The sequence below is a fragment of the Myxocyprinus asiaticus genome, chromosome 10 (assembly GCF_019703515.2).
Source record: "Myxocyprinus asiaticus isolate MX2 ecotype Aquarium Trade chromosome 10, UBuf_Myxa_2, whole genome shotgun sequence".
Classification (NCBI taxonomy): Eukaryota; Metazoa; Chordata; class Actinopteri; order Cypriniformes; family Catostomidae; genus Myxocyprinus; species Myxocyprinus asiaticus.
Genome location: NC_059353.1, coordinates 32,036,873 through 32,064,186, shown reverse-complemented (window position 1 = coordinate 32,064,186; position 27,314 = coordinate 32,036,873). Strand labels below are relative to the sequence as shown.

At 42.0% G+C, this 27,314-nt stretch overlaps 1 protein-coding gene across 2 annotated transcripts in view; it reads left to right on the top strand.

Annotated features, from left to right (window-relative positions):
• Positions 1–27,314, top strand: part of LOC127447166 (sodium leak channel NALCN-like) — a 180,437-nt gene that overhangs the window by 52,614 nt on the left and 100,509 nt on the right. For both annotated transcript variants that reach the window (XM_051708787.1, XM_051708786.1), the window contains 2 exons: positions 18,904–19,035; positions 25,802–25,969. In XM_051708787.1, the coding sequence (XP_051564747.1) occupies positions 18,904–19,035; positions 25,802–25,969 (300 nt within the window). The remainder of the gene's footprint in view (positions 1–18,903; positions 19,036–25,801; positions 25,970–27,314) is intronic.

Below are 27,314 nucleotides of genomic sequence, written 5' to 3'. Positions count from 1 at the left end.
GGGCTGTCGCGAGGATCGTGAGATCCGAGAAACATGTCTGGGTGGGCCAGTAGGTTGCTACTAGGACGATCTGCTCCTTGTCCTCCCTGACCTTGCACAGGGTCTGTGCAAGTAGGCTCACTGGGGGAAACGCATATTTGCGTAGTCCAGGGGGCCAGCTGTGTACCAGCACAACTATTCCGAGGGGTGCCTCAGTCAGGGCATACCAAAGCAGGCAGTGGGAGGATTCCCGGGAAGCAAACAGGTCTACCTGTGCTCGACCGAATCAACTCCAAATCAGCTGGACCACCTGAGGGTGGAGTCTCCACTCTCCCCCAATGGTAACAGATGTGACAGCGCATCTGCTGCGGTGTTGAGGACGCCCAGGATGTGAGTAGCTCATAGCGACTTGAGGCGTTGCGGACTCCAGAGGAGGAGACGACGACGGGCGAGTTGTGACATGCAGAGGGAGCGTAGACCGCCTTGACGGTTGATGTACGCTACCGTCGCTGTGTTGTCCATCCGGACCCTTGATCAACGGCCGGAACCTCCGCAGGGCAAGCTGTACTGCCAACAACTCTAGGCAGTTGATGTGCCAACACAGCCACATGCCATTCCAAGAGCCGGCGGCTGTTTGCCCATTGCATCCGGCACCCCAGCCTGTCTTGGAGGCGTCTGTTGTAACCACGACACACCCGGAGACCTGCTCTAGGGGAACCCCTGCCATCGAAATGCAAGGTCGGTCAAAGGGCTGAAGAGGTGGCGACAGATCGGCGTGATTGTCACGCGATGTGTCGTGTGGCGCCATGCCCAACTCGGGACTCGATTCTGAAGCCAGTGCTGAAGCGGTCTCATATGCATCAACCCGAGCAGTGTGGCCGCCGCTGAGGATGCCATATGCCCCAGGAGCCTCTGAAAAAGTTTCATTGGAACCACTGTCCTCCTCCTGAACACCTTCAGACAGTTCAGCACCGAATGCGTGCTCTCATACATGTGGCGCGCTGTCATCGAGACTGAGTCCAACTCCAAACAGAGAAAAGAGATGCTCTGAACCGGGGAGAGCTTGCTCTTTTCCCAGTTGACCCGAAGCCCCAGTCGGCTGAGGTGCCGGAGCACGAGGTCCCTGTTTGCGCACAGCAACTCTCGAGAGTGAGCTAGGATTAGCCAGTCGTCGAGATAGTTGAGGCTGCGGATGCCCACTTCCCTTAGCGGGGCAAGGACTGCCTCTGCAACCTTCGTGAAGATGCGAGGGGACAGGCCGAAGGGGAGGACCTTGTACTGGTACGCCTGGCCTTCGAGGGCAAACCGCAGGAAGGGTCTGTGTCGAGGTAAGACCAAGACGTGGAAGTAAGCATCCTACAGGTCTACCGCCGCAAACCAATCTTGATGCCGGATGCTCGTTAGAGTGCGTTTTCGCGTCAGCATCTTGGACGGGAGTCTGTGCAAAGCTCAGTTCAGTACTTGCAGGTCCAGGATTGGTCACAACCCACCGCCTTCGGTACGATGTAGTAAGGGCTGTAGAACCTTTTCTTCATCTCGGCTGGAGGGACAGGCTCTATCGTGCCCTTGCGCAGAAGGGTAGCGATCTCCGCATGCAAGGTAGCAGTGTTCTCGCCCTTCACAGAGGAGAAGCGGACGCCACTGAACATGGGTGGGTGCCTGGCGAACTGAATCGCGTAGCCGAGTCGGACGGTCCGGGTCAGCCATCGCGACGGGTTGGAAAGCGCGAGCCATGCGCCCAAACTCCGGACGAGGGGGACCAAGGGAATGATCACGTCAGACGTACCGGCGGGTGGGGCCTCGCGGCGGGGCGGAGCTTGAGTCCCCTCGACGTGGCACCTCGAGCCCCGCCCGGTGGCCGTGCTGAGTCCAGGGACATCGAAGCACTTACCTGGCTCCTGCCGCCCACCATAAGATTGGCCGAGGAGGGGGGAGGAGGAATCTCGTCCCCGTAGTCCACTGGAACCAATCCCGTGTGGGTGTGTTTGTGCCACAGCTGGGCGCACAGGGGCGGGGGGTCCGCTGCTGGAGTGCCATATCTGCCAAAAAGGGATGGTGGTCGTGACGACGGCCGTGAGCACCGGATATGTGACCCAGGAGATGAGGGAACCATAATTTTGTCAGGCTTTTGGGTGCCGCAGCCTCCTGGGCATGCAGTGACAAAAGATTCTCCTCCCGGCCCTCCACCGGGGGAGGTCTGTCAACCAGCCCCAGAGAAGTGGGTCTCCTCGCCCCTGGGTCGATAGCTCGTGCGAGAGCCCGATCGGGGCAAGCGAGCGTGCTGGGGAATGGGAGGTCCGTGGGGGGATACCCGGTGGAGGCGGTCCCATTGATGTCCCCAGATTGCCCCCGTTGCTAACTGACGCGGCCTCAAACCCGTAGGTAGAAGGACCAGTGCGGGGAGCCACTGGGGTGGCTTGCTTACGAAAGCAAGCCGCGACCGCAACGTTGCCATGGTCATGTTCTCGCAATGAGGACATGACTCATCCACGAACGATGTCTCCATGTGGGCAGTGCCCAGACACGTAAGACAGCAATCGTGGTCGTCAGAACCAGAGAGCTAACGACCGCAACCAGGAATAACACACAAATGGGAAGGCATCTTTAAAAAGACGTTCCGTGTGTGCCGCTCTTTTTGTGAATGAAAATATACTCTTTTAGAATATTCTCTCTTATTTTCGCTCTGCCGAAGCACCCAGGGGCGTTCTCTGTACTCCACGGGTGCAGAGGGGGAGAAGCGGCTGAAATGCACCATAAATCCAGCTGTTTTGAGGTGCGTCTTTGGAGGGAATTGAATTCAGTGCACTGAATACAACCGCTCGGCTCCGAAGAGAAAATCTGAATGAGTGGTTGCATACCAGCTCCTTTTATACCCATATGTCCAGGGGAGTGGCATGCAAATTCCATTCGCCAATTCTTTTTGGGCTTTTTTTCAAAAAAGCAGAGGTGTTTGGGGCTCCCATTAACGTCGAGTGAGTGACAGATAGGGAACCTACTACTTCACTCAATAATATTTTGGTTAGTTCATTGTTGTCCAGTTTTTCATTATAATACAGAATGATACAGTATTATTATTATTACTTTGTTGTATACAATAGTAAAATAATTCTATCTTATTTACTTTACTTTCACCTGGATCTTATATTCTAATGCTGCAGTGTATTGTTCATCATGCTGCAAACAGTCACCTCTTTGCAACCTGAACTTGTTCAAAACGTTAGATCTTTGTGACACCTGTGCTAAAAACAGTCTAGACTCAGCGCAACGAATGAAACAGAACGCAGGTGTCTCGACATGTGTTTTTGAGACCTGAAGTTATTTTTAAGTCTAAAAATGTGCCGGTCCTGCGTGAGACACTGAAGAAACAGCAAGATGTTATGCAGCAGTCAAGGACGTTCATCCAGCGCGTCTACATAGAAAAACAATGGAAAATCAGGGCAGATGCATGCAAAAACGCGTTTGGTGTGAACGGCCAAAACGGCCGACTCATGGGTGAAACAAGTTCGGAAGCCCTGTATATTTTTTCATAAATTACAAACCCGAACCCAAAGTCCTACTTGAAAAACTGACCCGAACCCAGCCTACCTCTAACGTGAACCGCTCTAAGAGCGCTGACAACATCTTATTTGCACGTGTACCCAAAACGACATGTAACTCCTCAAGTGGTTTTTGCGGAGTTTTCTTACCAGGCGGGGGCCCCCCGACGTCCAGGGCCCCACACAGTCACGTGGTTTGCGTAGTGGTTAAAACCGCTACTGCTCACATGACTTGTCATGAATTGAAATGTGTCCATAGTAGAAAGCAATTGAAAACATTCAGCACAAGCTATAAAAGACTGAGACCAAAAACTGGCATTTAATGACATTCCTGGGGCCAGGTTTCCATGAGAAGGACCCGTCAAGTAAAGAAAAGCTATTGCATTTCCTCAGAGAGTGGCAGAGGTTACAGGAGGAAGGATGGAGCTGAACAAGAGAGAGAACACAGCAAGGAGATAGAACTGTAGTCCATCATAGACTTCAGTCACAATAGCTTTTAGCACAACGCAGTGGTCTGTGAACTATGATTCGTGCCACAAAAATAGCAGACAAATGAACACTAGCCTCGATCTGGGCAGAAAGAAAAGAGACTCCTTTTTGTTTTCATGCTGTAAAAAGTAGGTCAGTGTGTATACTGCCTCAAAAAGGGCACTTCAGTTTTGAATAGATTCCCATTTGAATCTCACAAAGAAATGTTTGGGTCATATTTCACCTTAAAAAAATATAATGCAGTATTATATATTGTGATAAAAAAAAATAAAAAAAGTAATTGCTATTATTGTAATGCAAATAAAAATTATTAATTATTTAATCTGTAAATACATTAAAACAGTATGTTAAAGTATTTTTTAATTAAAATTCTTTACAGTTATTTAAATTATGAAGTATTTATGCGTTGTGTCCAAATAGGATGATTTTCTAGAATCATTTTTGCATTATAGCAATGAGACAGATGGACAGGTTTTATAAGATTCATACTCCTTTCTGCAGTACATAGATCAAGTTGGGTTCATCAGGTCTTCTAATATATATATATATATATATATATATATATATATATATATATATATATATATATATATATATATATATATATATGTGTGTGTGTGTGTGTGTGTGTGTGTGCCATCCACTTATTTTTATGTTTATTTTGGGATATTGCATAAAAACTGCTTGAAGGAAAGATGCGAATAAAATCTCCAAAATGTGCATAAAAAATGTATACGCTCGCTTGAGGTGGAAACATTTTATATTGTATAAGAAGAAATGTGCATGAACTATGATGGAAACGCATTTACCGAAATAAACTTATATTTAATTTATTAGTAATACATGGTGTGCATCATAAAAAGTCATGTGTTGAATGAACTGGATTAACCAGCGGATTAGTCATCACATCTGAAATGTTGCTCTGTTTATCTTGAAATAACAGTGTCTAGAAAATCCAAAGCCTGTATAGAGTTTGCAGAGCATATAAGTCAAATACAAACCTGAACTTTGCCAAAGAGCAGGCTTATTGACACTTTTGAAAAATATATTATAGATTCGCATGGCAAAGACATAAGGAAGGAAGAACTCACATATAGTGCTCCCAGATCTGTATGACATGCTGTCACTCCCAGACATGAGACAAAGTTCTTTACAGTGTTTTGTCTGCGTGCTTTAGACCGCGATTATTTTATTAATAAAAGAGTAACAGTGGCAACAGTTCCTCTGGAAGGGTCAATTTTGTTCTTTTGAACACACAAACTTTATTCGCTCATTGTGATTAAATGGTTTTTCGCATTAATTAAATTTGCAACTTGGATAGATACATAGCTATTGGTAATTCTGCTGGCTCATAAATGAAACTAGAGCAGGGAACATCAAATGTTTAATATTGTAAACCTTCACATTGCAATTTTCATGTTTTTGCATGGTCTTTATTTCTCCAGGTTATTTTCAACATAATGTCCAGACATAATGTCTAATGTCTGTGTAGTGCATGTGATATACAAAAATGATTCAGAATAGTCCAGATGATTCCCCTTTGGTGTTCAGGAATAGTAAGGCCACACTAGGCCTGTTTGTCCTGCTCTCTCTCTCTTTGAGTACGAACTGAGCCCCAGTGGGCAGGGCCAAGGGTGCAATGATGTAAAGTAGGTGTTGATGTTTTTTTTTACTGTAGAGGTGGTCATGAATCAATGTAGAGAATGAGTAGAGAACGTGCCGTTTTTGCAACGTGGTTTCAAAAAATGCTTTTATTGCATTGGGGAGTAAGTTTCAAGTTCTGAAATTACAGTATGTTTTTATAGTAGAATGACCTCTCATATGTCAAAATATCAAGAAAATGTTGTTCCCCATGACATGGCCACTTTAAAAACAAAGATTTTCATGTCTGCAACACATATTGTATGTCATATATCACCTGACATTATATTTATCAATTTTAGGTAGATGGTTTGTTATTCAAAACTCAACAGTGTAGATTAATGATGGTGTGGTTCTGGTGTGTTTGTGTGGGCTGGCTCGAACATGTTCTTTCTGATATATTTAAAATGGAAGTAGCTATTATTGTCCATTTGGTTGTCGTTTATTATATGGTTAAGTTTAATGAGGTGTGCATGATTTCTTCTCCAAAGGCTACTTTGGTGTTAATTAGGCCTTTTGCATTTCCTTACATTATAATTACAGTACGGATATTCTAATGGATTCCGTAGGAAAGTTGAACTGGAAAACTTTTCAAGGGTTTTGAACTTGTCTTACTGCAAACTTCTTATACGTTTCCATTCAGGGTCGATATACGTATGAACGTCTCAAAATAATACATGTTTTATTGTAGTTTAAATCCTGAACATTTCAATAAATGATTTGCTATTTTACTTTAATAGCATAAAAATCTGTTAAAAAAAATCAGACAAAAAAAAGACTTTATATTACTTTACAGATACCAATTTGGCTCAGTTTAATAGGCTGTGACTGGTGGGTAGTACCAGTTTCCGTTGTACCTAGTGATCAAAATATTGTAGATGTACAGTATTTTACCTTGTTTTGACCAAAACATAGTTTATTATGGAAGAAAGAGGATTTTTCACTTGACACTTTATCTTGCCATGCCTGGTCAAGACATTGTAAATTTAATTAAAAAAAAAAAAATGCATTAAATAAATATGTATTGACAACCACATTAACATCTTGGACTAAACACAAACCCTCATTTGGTCTAAACCTGAATGACATTCTCTCTTACAGTATGTTGAACACAAAAGGAGATGTTAGGCAGAATGTTAAGGACTGACTGCCTCAGTCAACTTTCATTGTCATTGTATGGAAAAAAAGATATCATGAAAGTAAATGGCGGCTAAGGGGGTCAGTCGCTAACATTTTAATTTTAAGGTTTGGAACAACATGAGAGTAAATGATGACAGAATTTTTATTTTTGGGTGAACTATCCCTGTAAGCTCAAAACAGATGATCAGTCAATCTTTACACCTGTCTGTATTTTAAACTCCATGATTGGTAACCCTGTTAAAAAGCATTTACTGGCAATGGAGGAAACACCATGGCTTCTTTGTGCAACCTTTACACTCCCACACCAAGGTTATTTATTTAGGGGAAACCCTTCATTACCCCTCCTCTGACCTTGCCACATTCAGTTCCCCCAGGTGGACTGTTTTTCCCAGCCATTAGTATGCCTAATTAGCAACCACAAACCTTGAAGCTCAAAACTGAGCCTGCCTACATCCCTAACCTGGTTGCAACAGCTTGAATGGTGGCTGGAGAATTCTAGAGGACAGTCAGTTTTAATTAAACAGCAGGTTCCAGACTGAGCATGAATCACCTCACTCCAGTAAAAACTTTGATAAGCAGTGCGATTTAAATACTGCAGGTCTCCCATCAGCTATTTTGGTTATCCTAATTAAACAGAGTGGAAGTGTTGGGGGTTTGCCTACAAAAAAATATCAAGTGGAAATCCCTTGTTTCTTTTTTTTTTTTTTTTATTACCATTTCCTAAGTATTTTTGTTTGCCTGTCACTACAGTTTAGTTTTAAATTATTAGGTAATTATTGATTTTTTTTATATATTCAAATTATTAAAATGACATTTTTCAGATGACTGCACAAAAAATTTCTTTTGTTACACTAGTTTGCTGATGACTAATATTTGGCGTGTTTAATGTAATGCTTCACTGGTGTCCACTGGCAGTTGTAGACAAGTCAGTGTTCTCTTAAATATGTGATACAAACCATTAAAAATCCTGCCATCTGTCACAGTTCTGAAAATCTTGTTTGCATTTTTGCAAACTTGCTATGGTGCATTTGGTTATGAGACATGTGAGAACGGTTGGTGTCAATAACTTCAACCTGGTGCAACACGTCTTAAAACGCCAAGGTTGAATATGTGCATGCACGAATGGTTGAACCGTTCCTTTAATCAAGTAAGAGTGCTTTAATCAAGTGCTGTGTGTGTGTTTGTGTGTCTGAATGACAGACAGAGAGGCAAAGACAGACAGAGATTATCTGCTCTGGTGGCTACAAAGGAGAGAATTTGATGGCATCGAAAGAGAGAGAGTGCTGACCAATGGCACATCCATCATTTCCACTGCACACAATGAACAGACAGCAACTTTATTCTTGTTATGCTTGTACAGTAAAAAGAGAATTCTTTAGCTTATCCCCTTTATTTCTATACCTCCCTGGTCACAAGGCACATCCACTAAACACTACTTTTAAGGAACCCCCAATGAGCTATTTTCCTGACTTGTGTGCCTCAATCGCTCTACCTTACTACAATTATTGGGAAGTTTTCCAGATTACCAAGAAGTCTTAAGTAGACATACTGTAAAGTAAGTCAGTAAATGTTTGGTAAAATGGCACAGGTGTCCCCTGAATGATATGTTTGGTCAAATACCACAGTTGTCCCCTGAATGATAAAGAAATATTGTTCATCCCTTTGAGTTGTTTCTGTCTTTGATACTGGCATCGAACTGACAGAGCATGACAGACTTCTTGCTGTAAAGAACACTAATTGCTTGCTCAGCTGACAGGTGTAAAGCCCGAAGTTTCAAACATACAAGGAGGAGTAGTAACAAGATGCCCTGAATGTTTGTTTGGAGAAAGATTGGGCTGCATCAAATGCAGTGAATTGGAGAAAGAGATGTATCTCACCTCACAATAGTTGCTATTTAATTCATTGTGACAGCTCCAGTTTGTATTCATGTGTTACCAGCGACATCAGAAGAAGTAGGCCACCACACCTTGAGTGCATTGACAGTGCTGTTTTTATGTTCTTTATATGAGGGAAATACTGTAGGCTTCACATCACTGACGAAGTATGGATGAGCAAGTAATGCACTAGCATGCTCTCAGACCCTGAGTTAAATGCAAAATTTACCCACAAAGGAAAATTCTGTCATCATTTGTTCACCCTCATTTAGTTCCAAACCCTTATGGCCTTCTTCTGCGGAACACACGGTCTCCTTTGTGGGTTCATGAGTGCATAAGATAAGCTCATCCACATGTTTATGTGTTCACACGTGAGCTTGTGCTGTTTTTGCTTTCGCAGTGTTTAACCTCCAGCATGCGTGGAAATTACGTTTTGGCTTCGGTATAGGCTATGCATAATTTCATTTCATTTAAACCGACTGATCTCAGTTCAAGAGACTCTAGCCTGTCATTAAAGGTCATGTGACAAAACAACATGGTAAGAAACCTCATTAAGTTTTTACATTTAAAACCTGTTTGAGTCAAATGAGTAGAGTCTCTAGTTTCATCCGATATGCCATTTTAAAGATTTAATTGATTTATTGCGAAACAGCACACTGTTAAACACAATGACCACATATGTGGACTATAAACAAATTTTGCTTAAAATATCCTATATTCAATGTGCATTATCATACTGGGAATGAATGGATGCATCCAAAAGCTGGAAAATGTCACTTTCAGAGGCTGTATACGGAGTTAGGATGAAAATAAGGTGCATTTCAAACTGTTCTGAAACAATTGCAGACAGACAGCACACTGGAGGTTAAGTCATTCCCTAATTAGGGAGCAAGGGAGCATCCTATAGCTTTCCTTTGCAGCCAAGTGGATTCACGCCCAACATCCAGTTAAAAGTTCAGTTTCAGGCTGCAGATGATGTTTGGACCACTCAACATGTTTGGCAGGCATGGATCAGTGGTAATCATTTCACAGATTCAAAATGTATCATGTATAATTTTATTTTAACATGGCTGGCAGTGATTGGATGATGCTGGCCATTACTATGAATCAGAATTAATTATGCAAATTTCTGATGTAATGTCTGTAACGTCTCAAAAACATGAATAACCAACACTCCTGGAAACATAATAAACATTTTGATGAAAAAAAAAACTGACTTTCTATAGCTTGGTATTATGTCAAATTTAGTCCCATTGTCCACATATGTGGACATAAATATTTAGGAAAACTATTTGGTCTAAAAAAAAAAACTAATTCTTAGGGGCTACTAGCTACAAATCAAAGAGCAGAATGGAAAATGAACACAGCAGTCACGTTCGGGTCTCAGGAGGTTAAAACCATTGCCACAGTACACTTTTTGCTCCATTCACTTCCATTCATATGCATCTGAACATGGGAGACCTGAAAAACAAGCTCATGTGAATACATTTCTCATTCTGCAGCACACAACTAGGAGCTTCAAATTCATATGTGAAAAGTGGTGTGACGAATAGAAGTTCGAAACATCGCATACTTACATTGTGGCTCAACAAAGATTGCATTGTATTTTAAATCTGCATGTTTTTATTGTTGCAGGAAAGTGAGTAGACAGTATATTTTGACATAGTATATTTTGAATAGGATATTGTTTGTTATTTGTGATTTATTTATTCAAAACCAGAAGCCCTTGAGCGTGACCTCATATTTAATCCATTGCGATGTCCGAATTAATTTTGAATGCACAGTGCCTAGTGTGAGTGCAGCTTAAGTGTGAGCCATTGCAATCAAGCTTCTCTCATGCACTCATGAGCATGCAGAGGAGGGCTATGACAGAAGTCTAGATTTCTACTGTAAAATAATAAAAGTGAGTCCCTGTCAAATGCAGTTGTATTGAAATTATAGACCAATACATTCTTCAGAATTCCTCATTTTGTGTTTTCTGTAGAATAAAGAAAGCCATACAGGTTTGGAACAACATGCTGGTGAATAAATGGTGGCAGATTTGTAATTTATTGTATTAACTATTCCTTTTATAACATGTTTTTCAGAAACCTAGGAGTATTTTAGGTGAAGTCAAGGGCTCTGAGAAAATGGAGTCATTTGCTAGTCTCCCTTCAGCCAAAACACCCTAGGGAAAGCAAACACTGAGGAGCTGAAAATGTCAAACTGCTTTGTCATGCCCCATATTAGTCATAGAGTCTGCTCTGAGAAATTTGAGCTGTGATCCAAGACCAGAGGAGCAGACAGACCAGACCGCTGCTGTCCTTTCCTCATCTTTCTCCCTCGAAGGTATTGACCTGTTTCATGTGACGTTACAGTATGACCGGCAGCCATGTTTGTGACCAAAATTCCATATACCATAATTTGCTGTGCTGTGGAATGTTACAAAAGCCGGCTAAATTTTTGTTTCTATTTATAAATCTTGAAAAAGTGATACTGCTGTTTCCTTACCAGAGCCAAAATGTTATATCTTTAAAGGCTTAATTTAATCAGGGATGAAGGGGGAGTGCAGGGATAAAACACTTGATGGTTTTTGCTAATTTATTAAGGCATGTCAGTTATCTGTACATATGTCAATTATGTTTATAACTTAATCAATTCAGATACAATTAATCTGGAAATGCACATAGGATGATGTTAAATTCATTACACCCAGATTGTATAAAGGTCTGTCATAATTGTAACTGAAATAAATAAAAAGCACTTAAATTGTCAATACATAGTCATATACAGTATATTTAATGTATGCTAATGTTAGTCAATAAACAACACATAAGATCATGAAACAGATTTTATTCACACAACCAGACTACAATGTAAACTTTAGTCAAATACTAATATGCCTCGATTACTTCATTTGTATTCTTCATGAGTTAAAAGCAGCTCTTGCATTCATACAGAAGGGATCATCACAGACGTTTTGTAATGCTGTGACAAAATCAGACCAGATACACTTGGCATGGATCAAAAGCAATTTTTTTTTAATGTTTTTCTTGATATTGTTTCACGGGTGTTTTTCCATTCACTGCCATTGCTTCCCCTGCTGATGGTCACAAATATGGCAGCTGCAAAAAAAAAAAAAAAAAAGTGACGACACTGAAAGTGGTCATTCAGACACTGGCTTTGTTTCCTGGAGCTCTTACAGTCCTGTATGGCTTTCGATTCTCAGATCCAACAGTATTTGCTTAAATTCATTGACATCTTCAATGTGCATGAAATCTGTTAAAGAAATATTCTTTCTGGGTTATTTTCAAAATAACATCAATGGACGGCATCAGTGGCATGCTGTTGATTACCAAAGACACTACTTTTAATTTGTTCCTCAGTTTGTAAAAGCAAACGGGAAAAGAATTAGCAGTTATACAATTTCAATGGAATCCTAGCAGGCAAGCAGGCAGCCGTCTCACTGTTTTGCAAGCAAAACCATCACACATAAACATTACACGTATTAGCATAAAACTGGTGTGATAGAATCACTTACCAGTCCTGTTTGTGCAATCAATTTATGCCATGACCAGCTAAACAAATGCCTGAAACAAGTGCCTGATTGGTGCCTGATCCATTGTAAGTGTGTCACTGTACAGACTGAGAGAGGAATCAAAATTATTGTCTGCAGTAATCAACAACACACCAGAGATGTGGTGCACAGACATTAATAAAGGAATAGTTTACCGGGGGAAAAAAATCATTTACTCACCCTAATGTTGTTCCAAACCCATATGATTTTCTTTCTTTCTTATAAAAACAAAAGGAGATGTGTATAGGCTGCTGTTTTCCATACAATGAAATGTAGGGTTACTGGGGCTATCAAAAAGACAAAAAAGCTCCATTCTGAAACCATATAAGGTCTTTGAGTGAGAAAAAAGGCAACAAACATTGTTTTTTGATGAAAATCTTGCCCTCTATTCCTTAAATGGTTAGTTCATCCAAAAATTAAAATTCTCTCATGATTGACTCATCTTTAAGTCATTCCAGATGTGTATGACTTTCCTTCTTCAGCAGAACTGAAGTGAAGATTTTTATAAGCACATTTCAGCTCTTTTTTTCCATACAATTGGTGCCATTAGACTGCTGGCTATTTGAAAATAGCCATATTCAGGCTGCATAAAAGTAATCCACAAGACTGTAGTCGATCAGTTAATGTCTTCTAAAGCAAAGTGATAGGTATGTGTAAAAAATAAATCGATAACTAAAACTTTTTTAACTTAAAAAAAAAAAATAGTTTCCTGCCAGCAGTCGACGCAACAGTGACGTAAGCACAATGGTGCGTTCACGCGAAAAGTCGAAAGCACACGCTTTGTATACAACAGAGGAATGAATGTCACACGAGAGGTTAGGTCATTTCAAACAGAAATGCAGCGCTGGCCGGAAGCAATGATTAAAATTTATTTAATAAAAAAATGTAAAAAAAAAAAAAAAAAAAACAATAAGAAGAGAAATTTGATTTTTTTGAGAAATTTGATTTGATCTTTTTTTTTTTTTTTTTTGCAATACAGTTAACATGAATATGCCCTAACCCAAACCCTATCCCTTAACCTATCCTTCAATGGAGTAAAAATTTAATCTTAGAGAGAAAATGCAACCTCCGAATCGTGCTCACCATTGATTTGGTGAATCAATTTCATCCTGGTTTCCATGGACCGCTATCAATAACACCACTGGAAAAGGTAAACAGATCTGAATTGATGCAAAGATGTCTGATGGGAGATGGTGCTTGTCAGTAATTCGGCAGAATTACATCAACCGTAAGGGTACGGAAACATTCGGTAGCAACAGGTGGACTTCCCATGTGATCATGTTAAAATAACCATGGAACATTCCTTAGTCATTTTAGTTTCTTCAGATCTAATATTGATTGATCAATTTATAGTTGAACTTAAATCAAGTATTGGTTTATTCTCCTAAAGCAGAGAGGTTATTTTAGAACAGCAAATCTTTCAATGTGACACCTTTACAAAATAAGTGAAAAGCTTTTGTTAGGTTAGTGACAACTTATTTGTGTTTTAGAGGACAAATTTGAGAGAACTATGTAGTTGTAGGGACTTACAAATGGGCAGTTCATTGGATATTGTACATTACTGCAATCCTAGTAGTGTCCTAGCAGCAGTAGAAATGCTTTAATTGCCAATTACAAAGCTGTTGCCTGCTATTTACAACACACCCAATTTTAAGGAACTGCAATCGATACATTTCTGGGCCAGTTCTGAGTAGATGGACAGCCCCTGGATACAAAGAAGTAGAGAAAATCTGTTCTAAGATAATCTTTTGTTGTATGCCCTTTTTGCCATTGCCTTTTTAAAGGCGAGCCTGGTTTTGAAGGTTGTGTGCGGCACAGGGCCACATTGTTCCCACATGTGGCCCAGTCTGGCTTTTGAGCCCAGGGGGAGAATGTCTCTTCTTTATGTCTTTGCAAACAAACCTACAGACTCACTCTGTGTCTCACCTGTCTTCTTAATAGCCAATATTCTATTTACTTTTGTATTGCTGTCTTTTGCTATCAAAAAATGGTGACTGATGTGAAAAAATGGTCTCTAAGGAAGGCAAAAAACACAGATTTTGTTGCATGGAGATATTCTTGGCTACCCTGACTGCTTTGCTTCAAAAATGTAAACATTTCTATTGTTTGAATATAAGGTAATATAACATTTATAGGCTACACTATTTCAGTGTGAATTTATAAGGTATCAGTGAGCCCGTTTACATGCACAACAATACATTGATTACTCTCTAAAATCTGACAAGGCAAGAAATCTGCGTTTACATGACACTTGAAATAATCACGTTATTCTCTACTTTTGACCTCAAACCACGAAGAGGCATGCGCTCAACACGTACACACGTTGGAGGAGTCGATAAGAACACCAGGTAAGGTGTTTACGTTGCATGCAAAATCGGTGTAATGGGCAAAAATCTACGCGTGTCGATCGGGTTATTCATAAGTCGTTTATGGCCTTTACGCCAATAAAGAAACACGGTTTACTGTGTTTACATGACCGCACAATTTGTCGGCTTATTAATCATAACCATTGTAAAAACATGTATGTAAATGAGCTCAATGGATCAGTACTGTCTGAACTAAGAAAAGTAAAGTAGAGTTCTGCAGTGATGTTGTTGTAGAGCAGTTTCCCTCACTTTCTCTTAAAGAGGAGTTTAATCGTATTTACATAGCTGCTATTGACTATTCTTCTGACTGCTGCAATAGATGTGGGATGTGCATTCTGTTGGTCCTCCTAAAGGTTCTTCCTCTGTTCTTGTTTTCTCTCTCCTCTTTCTCTGTTTTTCTTTATTTCATTTCCTCTCTCACCAGCTCGTTTGAGATTGTCCACCCACCCACAAGCTGTGTTCTTGTATTTGGACGGCTATGGGTACATGTTGCATTTTATCCACATCTCCTTGGTGTTCCCCCATTGTTTTATGACACACAAACGCACCTAAGCTGTGATCACTTGGATGCAAAATTACTGACAGCTAGACTGACTTGCAATTAAATAAAATATGTCCTACTGTCACCATGAGTGTTAGGTATTTCCTCGGATGTGTCCATTTGCTGTTGAATTTCAGTTAAAAGTTGAAGTGTACAATTTGTGCACCACGAACAGTACCAAATGGAATTGGAAAAAATAATAAAATTTTCAATAAAGAGTTCTAAGCCTTACGCCAGATCAACCAGCTCTCGGATCCCTTAGAATCACATAATTAAAAGAATAATAGAAAAATAGAAAAAAAAAGAAAAGCAAAAAAAAAAAAAAAACAGACAAAGCTACAAGGTTGTATGCTGCTATTTTCATCAAAATATGCTACTCTTTGTCACAGTTACTCATCTACTACTGTGTTTTCTTTTGCATTTGTTCACTTTCCTTAATTTGGCATCAGATTTGGGAAAGTGCTACCAACTCTGTATTAACAGACAGACTTTTTAGCTCTCGGTTCGGCATTTATGCAATTACCACTGTCACATTTAATGTTTGTTATTAGGCTGAATAGTTTCGACAATACAATGTTGATTTTTCAATTCTCAGAATTTCCCGTCTTACCTCCAGCTATGGACAGATGTTTGACCATCTGTAGTTTGAGATCTGCTTTTGTACTGGAGCACACACATCAATACTGGTCACTTATTTCGGTCCAAACATTTTGGGTAGCCTTCCAGTAGTTTCTCACAATAAGTTGCTGGAATTTTGGCTTCCAGACAGAACTGGTGTAACTGAGTCAAGTTTGTAGTCCTCCTTGCTCACACATGCTTTTTCAGTTCTGCCCACAAATTTTCAGATTGAGGTTAGGGCTTTGTGGTGGCCACTCCAATACCTTGACTTTGTCATCCTTTAGCTGTTTTGCCACAACTTTAGAGGTATGCTTGGGGTCATTGTCCATTTGGAAGACCCATTTGTGACCAAGCTTTAACTTCATGGCTGATGTCTTGAGATGTTGCTTTAATATGTCCACATAATTTTCCTTCCTCATGATGCCATCTATTTTATGAAGTGCACCAGTCCCTCTTGCAGCAAAGCACCCCCACTACATTATGCTGCCACCCCCATGCTTCATGGTTGGGATGGTGTTCTTCGGCTTGCAAGCCTCACCCTTTTTCCTCCAAACATAACGATGGTCAATATGGCCAAAAAGTTAAATATTTGTTTTATTAGACCAGAGGAAATTTCTCCAAAAAGTAAAATCTTTGTCCCCGTGTGCACTTGCAAACTGAAGTCTGGCTTTTTTATAGCTTTTTTGGAGCAGTGGCGTTTTCCTTGCTAAGCAGCCTTTCAGGTTATGTCGATATACTGTAGGAGTCGTTTTACTGTGGATATAGATACTTGTCTACCTGTTTCCTCCAGCATCTTCACAAGGTCCTTTGCTGTTGTTCTGGAATTGATTTGCACTTTTCGCACAAAACTACATTAATCTCTAGGAGACAGAACGCTTCTCCTTCCTGAGCGGTATGATGGCTGTGTGGTCCCATGGTGTTTATACTTGCATACTATTGTTTGTACAGATGAACATGGTACCTTAAGGCATTTTGAAATTGCTCCCAAGGATTTTTTTTTCTGAGGTCTTGGCTGATTTTTTTATTTTTTATTTTCCCATGATGTCAAGCAAAGAGGGACTGAGTTTGAAGGTAGGCCTTAAAATACATCCACAGGTACACCTCCTATCAGAAGCTAACTGGCTAATTGCCTAAAGGCTTGACATCATTTTCTGGAATATTCCAAGCTGCTTAAAGGCACAGTTAACTTAGTGAATGTAAACTTCTGACCCACTGGCATTGTGGTATAGTCAGTTAAAAGTGAAACAGTCTGCCTGTAAATAATTGTTGGAAAAATTACTCGTGTCGTGCACAAAGTAGATGTCCTAAACAACTTGCAAAAACTATAGTTTGCTAATATAAAATCTGTGGAGTGGTTAAAAAATTAGTTTCAGTGACTTCAACCTAAGAAGTAAACTTCTGACTTCAACTGTAGTTCATTCAGTATTGCACTTAACCTTAATAAGAGAAAATACCTGTCTCAAGCATAGACAGATTTCATGGGGCCATTTCGTTGGCTTATTCCTTACTGCCATTAGAAGGTTCTATTATAAAAGAGTGGAGAATGGAGTGGAAAGTCATGTTCTTCAGTACAGCAACACTCAGTATGTGCTGGTCATAAGGGAGGATCTCAGAGATTTCACTTTTATTACCTCCATAAACATTTAGATGGCAGGAAGATTGTATACAACTCTTATTAGCTGGCAACAAAGCCAAACACAATAGCCCTGTTCCGAAACTTTGCTGTGTTCACCTTTTTCTTGAACCATTTTCCAGTTTCCAGTGTTTTCACCCACATCAGCATACATTCTTAACGGGTAAAGTATTACATTTATAGAAATCATAAAAAAAATAATGTGGCTTTATAGTGTTGATACTTTACAGAGTTGAGTTTTCTGGTCTGATTTTTTTTTTTACAGTGCCTCACCTGAGTGTGTAGATGAATGAATGAATGAATGTTGCATTTATATAGTGCTTTTTCTGATACTACACTCAAAGTGCTTTACACAGTGAACAGGGGACTCTCCTCAACCACCACCAGTGTGCAGCATCCACCTGGATGTTGCGACAGCAGCCATAGTGCGCCAGTATGCTCACCACACACCAGCTGTTGGTGGAAAAGAGAGAGTGGACTGATACAGCCAATTAATGGAAAGGGGTTATTAGGAGGCCATGATGGATAAGGGCCAGTGGGGGGAATTCAGCCAGGACACTGGGGTTACACCCCTACTTTTTACGAGAAGTGGGATTTTTAATGACCGCTGAGAGTCAGGAACTCGGCTCTCATCCGAAAGATGGCAGATGTCATGAAGCGATGATCTGAGGTTAGTTAAGCTGATATCATTAACTACTTTGAGTTGACAGCCAACAACTGCACAATTTGAGGGTGAAGTTAATTTTTACTCCAAAACTTAAATGGTTGTTGTTCCCGTCTGGTTCGCTAGTTTCGATTAGTTTTATATTGTGTCTCAAGACCAGTGCTGTGTCCGAATATCCGTACTTCTCTACTATGTAGTATGCCAAAAACAGTATGCCAGTGGAGTAGTATGTCAGAATGCACAGTATTCATGAAGCAGTAATTGAGAAATACCCAGATGACCTACTATTTCTGGCAAGATTTTGAAGTGTGAATAGACTGGACACTTAACGATCCCATAGACCCTTGGGAGATTGTGGCAGTTGTGTTGTTAATTATGTAAAATAAATGTGTTGACTTGTAAAAACTGGTACATGATGAGTGCACTGCAAACTATCCTTAAGTTTCAGTTCAAAAATCGAAACTGGAGTTTTTAATGTTTAATCGCTTTGAAGCCATCAATATTACAATGTACTCCTTGAAGTAAAAAAAAAAAAAAAAAAAAAAAAAAAACGATTTCTTGTCTGGCAGATGGGCTAAAAATATTGATGACTCAACTTGCACTGCAGATTTGTGTACAATCAATTGCTCTCTAAGTTGATCATGGCCCTCCCTCTAATACCACCTGTAACCAACTAGCAAGTAGCAAATCCTGGTTCAAGGATGTTACGTAACTAAAGCCTATTGGCCATTTATAAAAAAAAGTGAGAAGCCCAATGTCCCACCCAAACTTCCTGATTCAGTACGTCAACACAAAAAATAAAATTGTGATCATTAAATTATTTCAGGGTGTCTTTAAATAAATGATATTTTTCCTTATCTCCACAGCAATTGATGCGTTCTTCAGTTTTCCACATGTTTATCCTCAGTATGGTGACCGTTGACGTGATTGTAGCTGCTAGCAACTACCACAAAGGCGAGAACCATAAACTCACCAATGATGAGTTCTACTTGGCTGAGGTAAGAAAGACCTGTCAAAATCGATTCTTAAAAACTTGCTGACACTGACCTTAGAGAAGAATAGTTCTTCCTTTTATGTGTTTTCACTGTAGCATCATCACTTCTAGTGCTTAATAATTTGATGATATCCCACAGGGAATGTACAGATTTACAGATATACTGTAAGTCCATTTACAGATATTCATTGTAGGGTCAGTTTTATTTAACCAGGCATGACACTTAAGAACGTGATTCTTATTTACAATGATTGCCTACTTTGACAATGATAAATGTCATATTCATGTCAATGATATGTCATATACTTAATTCTTGCTCCTTGCTTAGCATTATGTGAGGGGCTTTCTGACTTTTTGTCTCTTAGCAATGTTTATTAGTTTTAAAGGCAAAATTTTTCATGATTATCTGGAATTGTAAGATGGGCAGAAGAATCCTTATACTGTGATTGCACTCAAATGCATCAGCAGATCAGATTTTGTCTGAAAGCTCATATATACATAGCCCCATCACTTTCTCTCGCCTCAAAACCCTGAGATTAAATCAACTGTGTGACAACGTGGGCGAAAACAGCTTGTGGGCAACACTCCATTTTAGCGAGCACTGGTTGGGTGTGTGTGTGTGTGTGTGTGTGTGTGTGTGTGTGTGTGTGTGTCCTTTTTGCCACGCACTGCCTCTGCAATCAGTATGCAGGTGGCACTGTGGGAACAAAGACAGATAGAGGAGTGCGGCCACCCGCCCACTCCAAGCTGAAAGACAGAGATAAGGAAGAAGAGGCACCCCACATATTCACAGGCTGATCCATCTCATCATTAATCCACACTGCTCTTTATTTGAATTAGACCAAATGCAACTGGGAAAAAATTAGTTTTGTTTTCCATTTTCTTTTAACATTCCCGTTCATTATGCATCTCACTACGAGAACCTTGCAGTTATGTTTCACATTAACTATGCATTTTTTTTTTTTTTTTCATTATTTCCTTGTTATAGGAGACCGGGGGCTTGTTGACACACAAGGAAGTTGTCACAAGGGCTATGTCTTTGTAACTGTTCAGTTTTGAAAAACATGTTTTCTCCAGCTAGGTTTTAATTTGTTTGATACATGAAGTTCAACATCCACTTACATTAGCATACATTTTCTGAAGTACACTATATGGCCAAAAGTATGTGGACACCTAAACACCACACCCATATGTTTTTGTTGAGCTTTTAATAAAAAATACATTGGTATGAATAGAGAGTTAGTCCTCCCTAACAGCTTCCATTCTTCTGGGAAGGGTTTTAAATGTTGGGACATGGCTGCAGGGAATTTCTCCAATTCACACACAAGAGCATCAGTGAGGTCTGTCACTGACCAGGCAATGGTGCCTGTCTCGTATTTTGTGTTCCAATTTATCCCAAAGGGGTTTAAGGGGGTTCAGATCTGGACTTTGTACAGGGCAGTCAAGTTCTTCCACACCAGCCTTGCTAAATCATTTCTATATGGACCTCACTTTGTGCACAGGGGCATTGTCATACTGGAACAGAAAAGGGCTTTCCCCAAACTGTTGAAACAAAGTTGGAAGCACAGATTTATCTAGAATGTCACTGTATGGTGTAGCATTAGGATTTATCTTCATTGGAATCAGTGTGTGTCCTCCAAAGTTATTTCCCGATGTCACTGCATTTTTGCTATTGCAACTGGGTAAACAAGTGCATACAATAAACACACAGTAGCATACATTGAGACAAGGGTCAGCTGTATATAATGAAGATAGATTTTAATTGAAAGGTTCAACTGCATTCTTGGGACAAGAGTATTTTTCATACATGACAGATGTCACATTTTTATATTGTCACATGTGTTTTAAATTTGGAAGTGTATACAATTTATTAATAACAATATTTGTTGGCCAGAACAATGGTTTAGATATTTTTGTGTTACATTTTTCATTGTTGCTTTTAATAATGGTTTTACTGTAAACATTTTGCTGAAAAGACTATAGTAGGCTAATTAATCACAGGATCCATTGTGACAACTTACCCCATATAGTGTTACAGCATGTCCTGCTTTTGGGGCATGTTATCACAAAAGGTCAACGTACGTTCAAGGAACTGTATCTTTTTTCCTGGACAATAATTGTGGAAATGGTTAGTAGCTTTTCAGTCTGCCTTGTAGCCTATATATGTGCAGTACAGCAATTGACCTTCAAAAATAAACCTACCTAGAGAAATATTAATTGGAGTAAAAATTATGACAAGTAGTCCTGGTTTCCCCTATGTATTTTAAATGATGAGTAATGTTACTGTGAGAGGAAATCCTTCTTCAGCCCTCTTTGTATGAGAGTTTTTAATTTTACAAGCATTCACATTTTCTCTTTGCCCTTGAAAAACCAAGGGCTCCTGGGACACTAAAAGTGTTTCTGACCAATCCTATCTTAGCAACTGTTGCTGTGCGCCATTTCCTTGACAAGCGTTTGCTTTTTTCCAACGAGAGTCTATGGGAGTAATGTTTTTGAACAGTTTTAAGCAACATTTTATTGAAATTATCCCAAAAAATTAAAGAATGTTGTTGCTGGGCCACTTGTAATAGTGACAAGAGGTACCTAGAGAGGATTAAATAAATCTCCAGAAGAGCATGCTATGGATAATACTGTGTTAGCCCTCATTCCCAACTGAACATGTATAACATTAGCATGGATACCTACATTTGCTCTTAGGTAAATTAAAGCTAATAAATTAACATTAATTCATTTACATATTGATTCAGTCCTTAGTAAAGGCGATAGTAAATAAAGAGTTCACAGCATCATAGTAAGTGTGCTATGAGACGTGATGAGCAGTTCTGTTCCACTAATGTCATCAGGTCTTCCTGTCTGTCACTCACTCGAGGTTATGTCGATGTAGTGACACTAGGGGTTCGCTCTTGAGATCCCCAATCACCTCTGCTTTATTCAGAAAAGGCCAGTGAAAATTGGCGCGTGGAATTTGCATGCCACTCTCCGTCCTGAACATATGGGTATAAAAGAGATGGCGTGCACCACTCATTCAGACTTGTTCTTCGGAGCCGAGCGCATGTGTGTTTGTCCCATCACCTTACCTTCTGCTGTTGGAATTTACGGCGCATATCATCGGTCACCTTCGCACGATCGGGTGTTGTGATTCCCCTGGGCACTTCGGCTAAAAGAGCTCGCACAAACGATTGGCGTCTTTTAAATATGTCATTTCGCCTTTGTGCTACTGGGTGAGGCCGTTATCTCTCCCCACCGGATGGCCATGAGATCTGTCTTGAGTGTTTGGGTCGCCAGCACGCCGAGGCAGCTTTCGTGGAGGGGTCATGTTCTCATTGCGAGAACATGCCCATGAGAACGTTGCGGTCGTGGCTCTCTTCCTTCTTTGTGAAGCAAAGAGCCTCCGTGGCTGCTTCCCGATCCGGTCCATCCTGGGTTGAGACTCAGGCGTCTCCGGCTCAGCTACGCCATCCAGTTCACCAGATGGCTGCCCAGGTTCAGTGGCGTCCTCTCCACTGCAGTGCGAGGCAAGGATGCCTCGGTCCTTCAAGTGGTCGCCACCCTTCTGGCGAAGGGAGCAATAGAACCCGTCCCCTTAGCCGAGTCGCACAAGGGCTTTTACAGCCCTCATTTTATCATGCCCAAGGAGGGGGGGGGTTGCGCCCAATCTTGCGCATCATGGTCATGACAGATGCCTCGAACTCGGGCTGGGGTGCTGTGCGCAACGGGCAGGCAGTATTGGGGCTCTGAACAGGGCCCCGCCTGCAATGGCACATCAACTGCCTAGAGTTGCTGGCTGAATCACTGGCCCTGCGGAGGCTTTGGCCATTGTTGGTCTGGATGGACAACACAGCGACTGTGGCGTACATAAACCGCCAGGGCGGGGTACGCTCACATCGTATGTCGCAACTCGCCTGCCACTTCCTCCTTTGGAGTCAGCAGACGTTGAAGTCTCTGCGAGCCACTCACCTCCCAGGCGTCCTCAACCATGCAGCAGACGCGCTTTCACAGCAGGTAATGCTCCACGGAGAGTGGAGACTCCACCCCCACACAGTCCAGCTGATTTGGGAGAGATTCTGAGAGGCACAGATGGACCTGTTCGCCTCCCAAGAGTCCTCTCACTGCCCCCTTTGGTACTCCCTGTCCGAGGCTCACCTCGGCACAGATGCCTTGACTCACAGCAACAAGCCCCTCCCTGGCACATTCCCCTGAGGCAGGACCTTCTCACTCAGGGGCAAGGCACGCTCCAGCACCCGCGGCCAGACCTCTGGAATCTTCATGTCTGGCTCCTGGATGGGACGCGGAGGACCTAGCAGGTCTTCCACCAGCAGTGATAGACACGATCACTCAGGCCAGAGCCCCCTCCACGAGGTGGCTGTATGCTCCGAAGTGGCGTCTCTTTGCAAATTGGTGTTCTTCCCACGGGAAAGATCCACGGAGATGCGCAGTCGCGTCTGTGTTGTCCTTCCTATGGGAGGGACTGGAGAGACGGCTGTCTCCCTCTACCTTGAAGGTGTACATGGTTGCTATTGCAGCATATCATGATACACTGGATAGGAGACCCTCTCGACAGCACGATCTGATCACAAGGTTCCTCAAACGCGTGAGGAGATTGAATCCTCCTAGACCGCGCCTGATTCCCTCTTAGGATCTCTCTGTGGGCCTACCTGCCTTACAGAGAGCCCCCTTTGAACCCCTGGAGCAGGCCGAGCTCTCCTGGTGGCGCTCACTTCTATCAAGAGGGTGGGGGACCTGCAGTCACTCTCTGTCACTAGCGAATGCCTTGAGTTTGGGCCGGGTCACTCTCACGTGATCTTGAGACCACGGCCCAGTTATGTGCCCAAAGTTCCCACCACTCCCTTCCGGAATCAGGTGGTGAACCTGCAAAAGCTCCCTTCAGAGGAGGAAGACCCGGCCTTGTCGTTGCTGTGTCCAGTTCACACCCTGCACATCTATCTGGACCGCACGCAGAGCTTTAGATGCTCGGAGCAGCCCTTTGTCTGCTTTGGACGGCAGCAGAAGGGGAAAGCTGTCTCCAAACAGAGGTTGTCCCATTGGATTGTGGATGCCATTTCTCTGGCTTACCAATCACAAGAACTTCCGTGCCCTTTGGGAGTCCAGGCACACTCCACCAGACGTGTTGCTTCCTCCTGGGCACTGGCAAGGGGCACCTCTCTAGCAGACATATGCAGAGCAGCAGGTTGGGCTACACCCAATACCTTTGCGAGGTTCTACAACCTGTGCATAGAACCGGTTTCGACCCGAGTGTTACGGGGTACGGCTGGTTGGGTGTATCGCTTGCATTGCGCCTTTCTCCTTTTGAGGTTATAATGTGCGCTATCTTGTCCACAACAGTTCCCCGTAACTGGTGAACACTGGACGCCTCTTTAATTCCTTAAGCACTATTCAGTGGTGAACTCGGCGGAGGAGTAACGCCGCCAGGCCCAGTACTCGTGGTATGCCCCTTTTCAGGTGAGTCCGTGTACTTGGGCTCAGTGCTCCATAAGTGGTGATTCCCCCCTCGGTAATCCCATTTGATGCATTTTCACTGTTTGGTTTCCCCTCAGATGAACCCTGTGTTTCCCCTCATCAGAGCTCTGCTCTGCCTCGGCCACTGTTGCTGTGTACCTACTCCGTAGATAGGGTCCTACCCAGTGGTATCATTCCATATGTGAACTTCCCCGTCGGTAAGTCCATGTGAGGTATTCTCCACATGTTAACCTCCCTCCGGTAGGATGTGATCTCCGTAGTGCTCTCCTACCTGGAGAGGGAAGAGCACTTCCCCAGCGCTATTCTAGCAGGTGCTCGGCGGGAAATTACTTTACTAAATTACTACAAAATTACTAAAAAAATCAGGAAAACCACCACCTGTAGCTTCTTTGGGAAAGTGCCGCCTCCCACCCTTATTGGGACCTAGGAGATGCCTTACCTAACTCGCTGGAAGGTCACAGCGTGGTCAAGTGCTCACTGCGAGGCATGCAGCAGCCTGCCAGTGTCTGCTCCTCCGTACCTCATGACACGGTTCAGCACCTGCGGCATTTCGTATAGGAACCCCTAGTGTCACTACATTGACAGAACGTCGAGTGAGTGACAGACAGGGAACGTCTTGGTTACTGATGTAACCTCTGTTCCCTGATGGAGGGAACGAGACATTGTGTCCCTCCTGCCGTGGTGCTGTACTGACTGCTGACATGGCCGGGACTCTCTCTCGGCTCCTCAGCACAACTCTGAATGAGTGGTGCACGCTATCTCCTTTTATACCCATATGTCCGGGGTAGAGAGTGGCATGCAAATTCCACTCGCCAGTTTTCATTGGCCTTTTCTGAATAAAGCAAAGGTGACTGGGGCTCTCAAGAGCGAACCCCTAGTGTCACTACATCGACACAACATCTCGTTCCCTCCATCAGGGAACAGAGGTTACATCAGTAACCAAGACGTTTGCCATCAAATTACATTTTTCTCTTTTCAAGTGACTGTGATAATCGTTTGCCTTGTTTCTGATTCACAGCAGCCACAGTTTTCAATCAAAGAAATTACTGTGTAATTTAACTTTATTTTACAAAAAACATCAGCCCACATAAGAATATTATCAATTTAGTTTGAGAATATTTTACCAAAAACCACACCGTTCACAGCAATCTCCCGTTATTCCTATGGGAAGTTCTGCAAAGCTTGTCAGAGGGAGCAATGGTAACCAAGGGGGGCGGAGCTTAGCGAAGGGTCGGTTAAGAAATTGGCACACAAGGAATAGCTCTCTCACTTTCTCTCCCCTTTGTCCTCAGGTTGCCTTCACTGTGCTGTTTGATTTGGAGGCTCTCCTAAAGATCTGGTGTTTGGGCTTCACTGGTTACATCAGTTCCTCTCTACACAAATTTGAGTCACTGCTGGTGGTTGGCACCACCCTGCACATCTACCCTGATCTCTACCACTCACAATTCACCTATTTCCAGGTAGGGGCACATACTGGTCCTCTGGAATTATACTACTGGAGAATTAAGGCACTATAAGTACAGCACCTGCTAACATTGGGTGGAAACATAGGGTCTGTTCCAAAACCTAGTGAGCTGCCTCTGGAGGCAGCACTTTAAGACACCATAGGCACGCCTGATGCGAAGACTGTTTCAAAAGGTAGGAAACATATTTATGCTCCCTCCTAAGATATCTAGTTTGGCCAATTTCTAAGGTAGCATCATATGTATCCTTCCCCACATAGGCGATCCCAGAATGCACTGTGATGAGCTTGGTGGAAAAATAAATCCAAGACGGCGGATGAAACAAGATAAATTTCCATTATAAATATATTTATAATCCATTAAATTCTGAAAAGTATTGATATAAAATAGTTGAAAATAGCTCATTTATGTCTTTCGTCTTGCGTCACCTGTTTTGAAATCAGTTGTGAGCTGAGTTTCTCGTGCGCTGCATGTTTGAAGCGCTTTTTGAATGATGAGCGGAGCTGGCGCCTATGTAGAACTTTCCTAATCGGTCTCTTATGAGGCTCCATTTCAGTTAGGATGCTGCCATACAAGATAGCTGCCCATGTAGGCAGAAGACATCGAGGCAGCTCACTAAGTTTTGGAACAGACCCACAGAGTAAGAATTTCATTGTGCAGTGTAACTTGTTACCCTGCGCGCATGACAGTAAACAAACTTGAACTTGATCCTCTGGAATTAGTCTTTACCAGTGTTCGGAAAGCTGCGTTGAAGCTGTAGCTTACCAAGCTACAAGCTCATAGTTTAAAGTACTTAGGCTACAGTCAAACTACCTATTTGAGACAGTAGATAGCAGGGATGTGGGTTTTTTTCCCGACCTAAAGATGTGACCCACTTGATTGGTGTAAGATTGGGCGGTGAAAGGGAGATGTTAGTATCTCATCTGGGGTTAATATCAAGAATGCCTTATCCTGTGCATTGTTGATAGGAGTTTACTGGTAACCTAAAACACCGTACAGGGACTTCTGTGTAGGATCTGAGAATTGTTTACATGAACCATCTGAACAAAATAATTCACTAAAATAAATCAGACTTCCTAACGCTGAACTACTGTCACATTATTAAAAATGTTAGTTATTAGTGTCACTACCTTTAGTTACTCATCAACCCTTAAAGTTTATGACATGAGAACTATAAAAACATACAGTATATACACCGATCAGCCACAACATTAAAACCCCCTGCCCCATATAGCTCTGACCCATGGAGGCATAGACTCCACAAGACCTTTGAAGGTGTCCTGTGGTATCTGGCACCAAGACGTCAGCAGCAGATCCTTTAAGTCCTGCAAGTTGCGAGGTG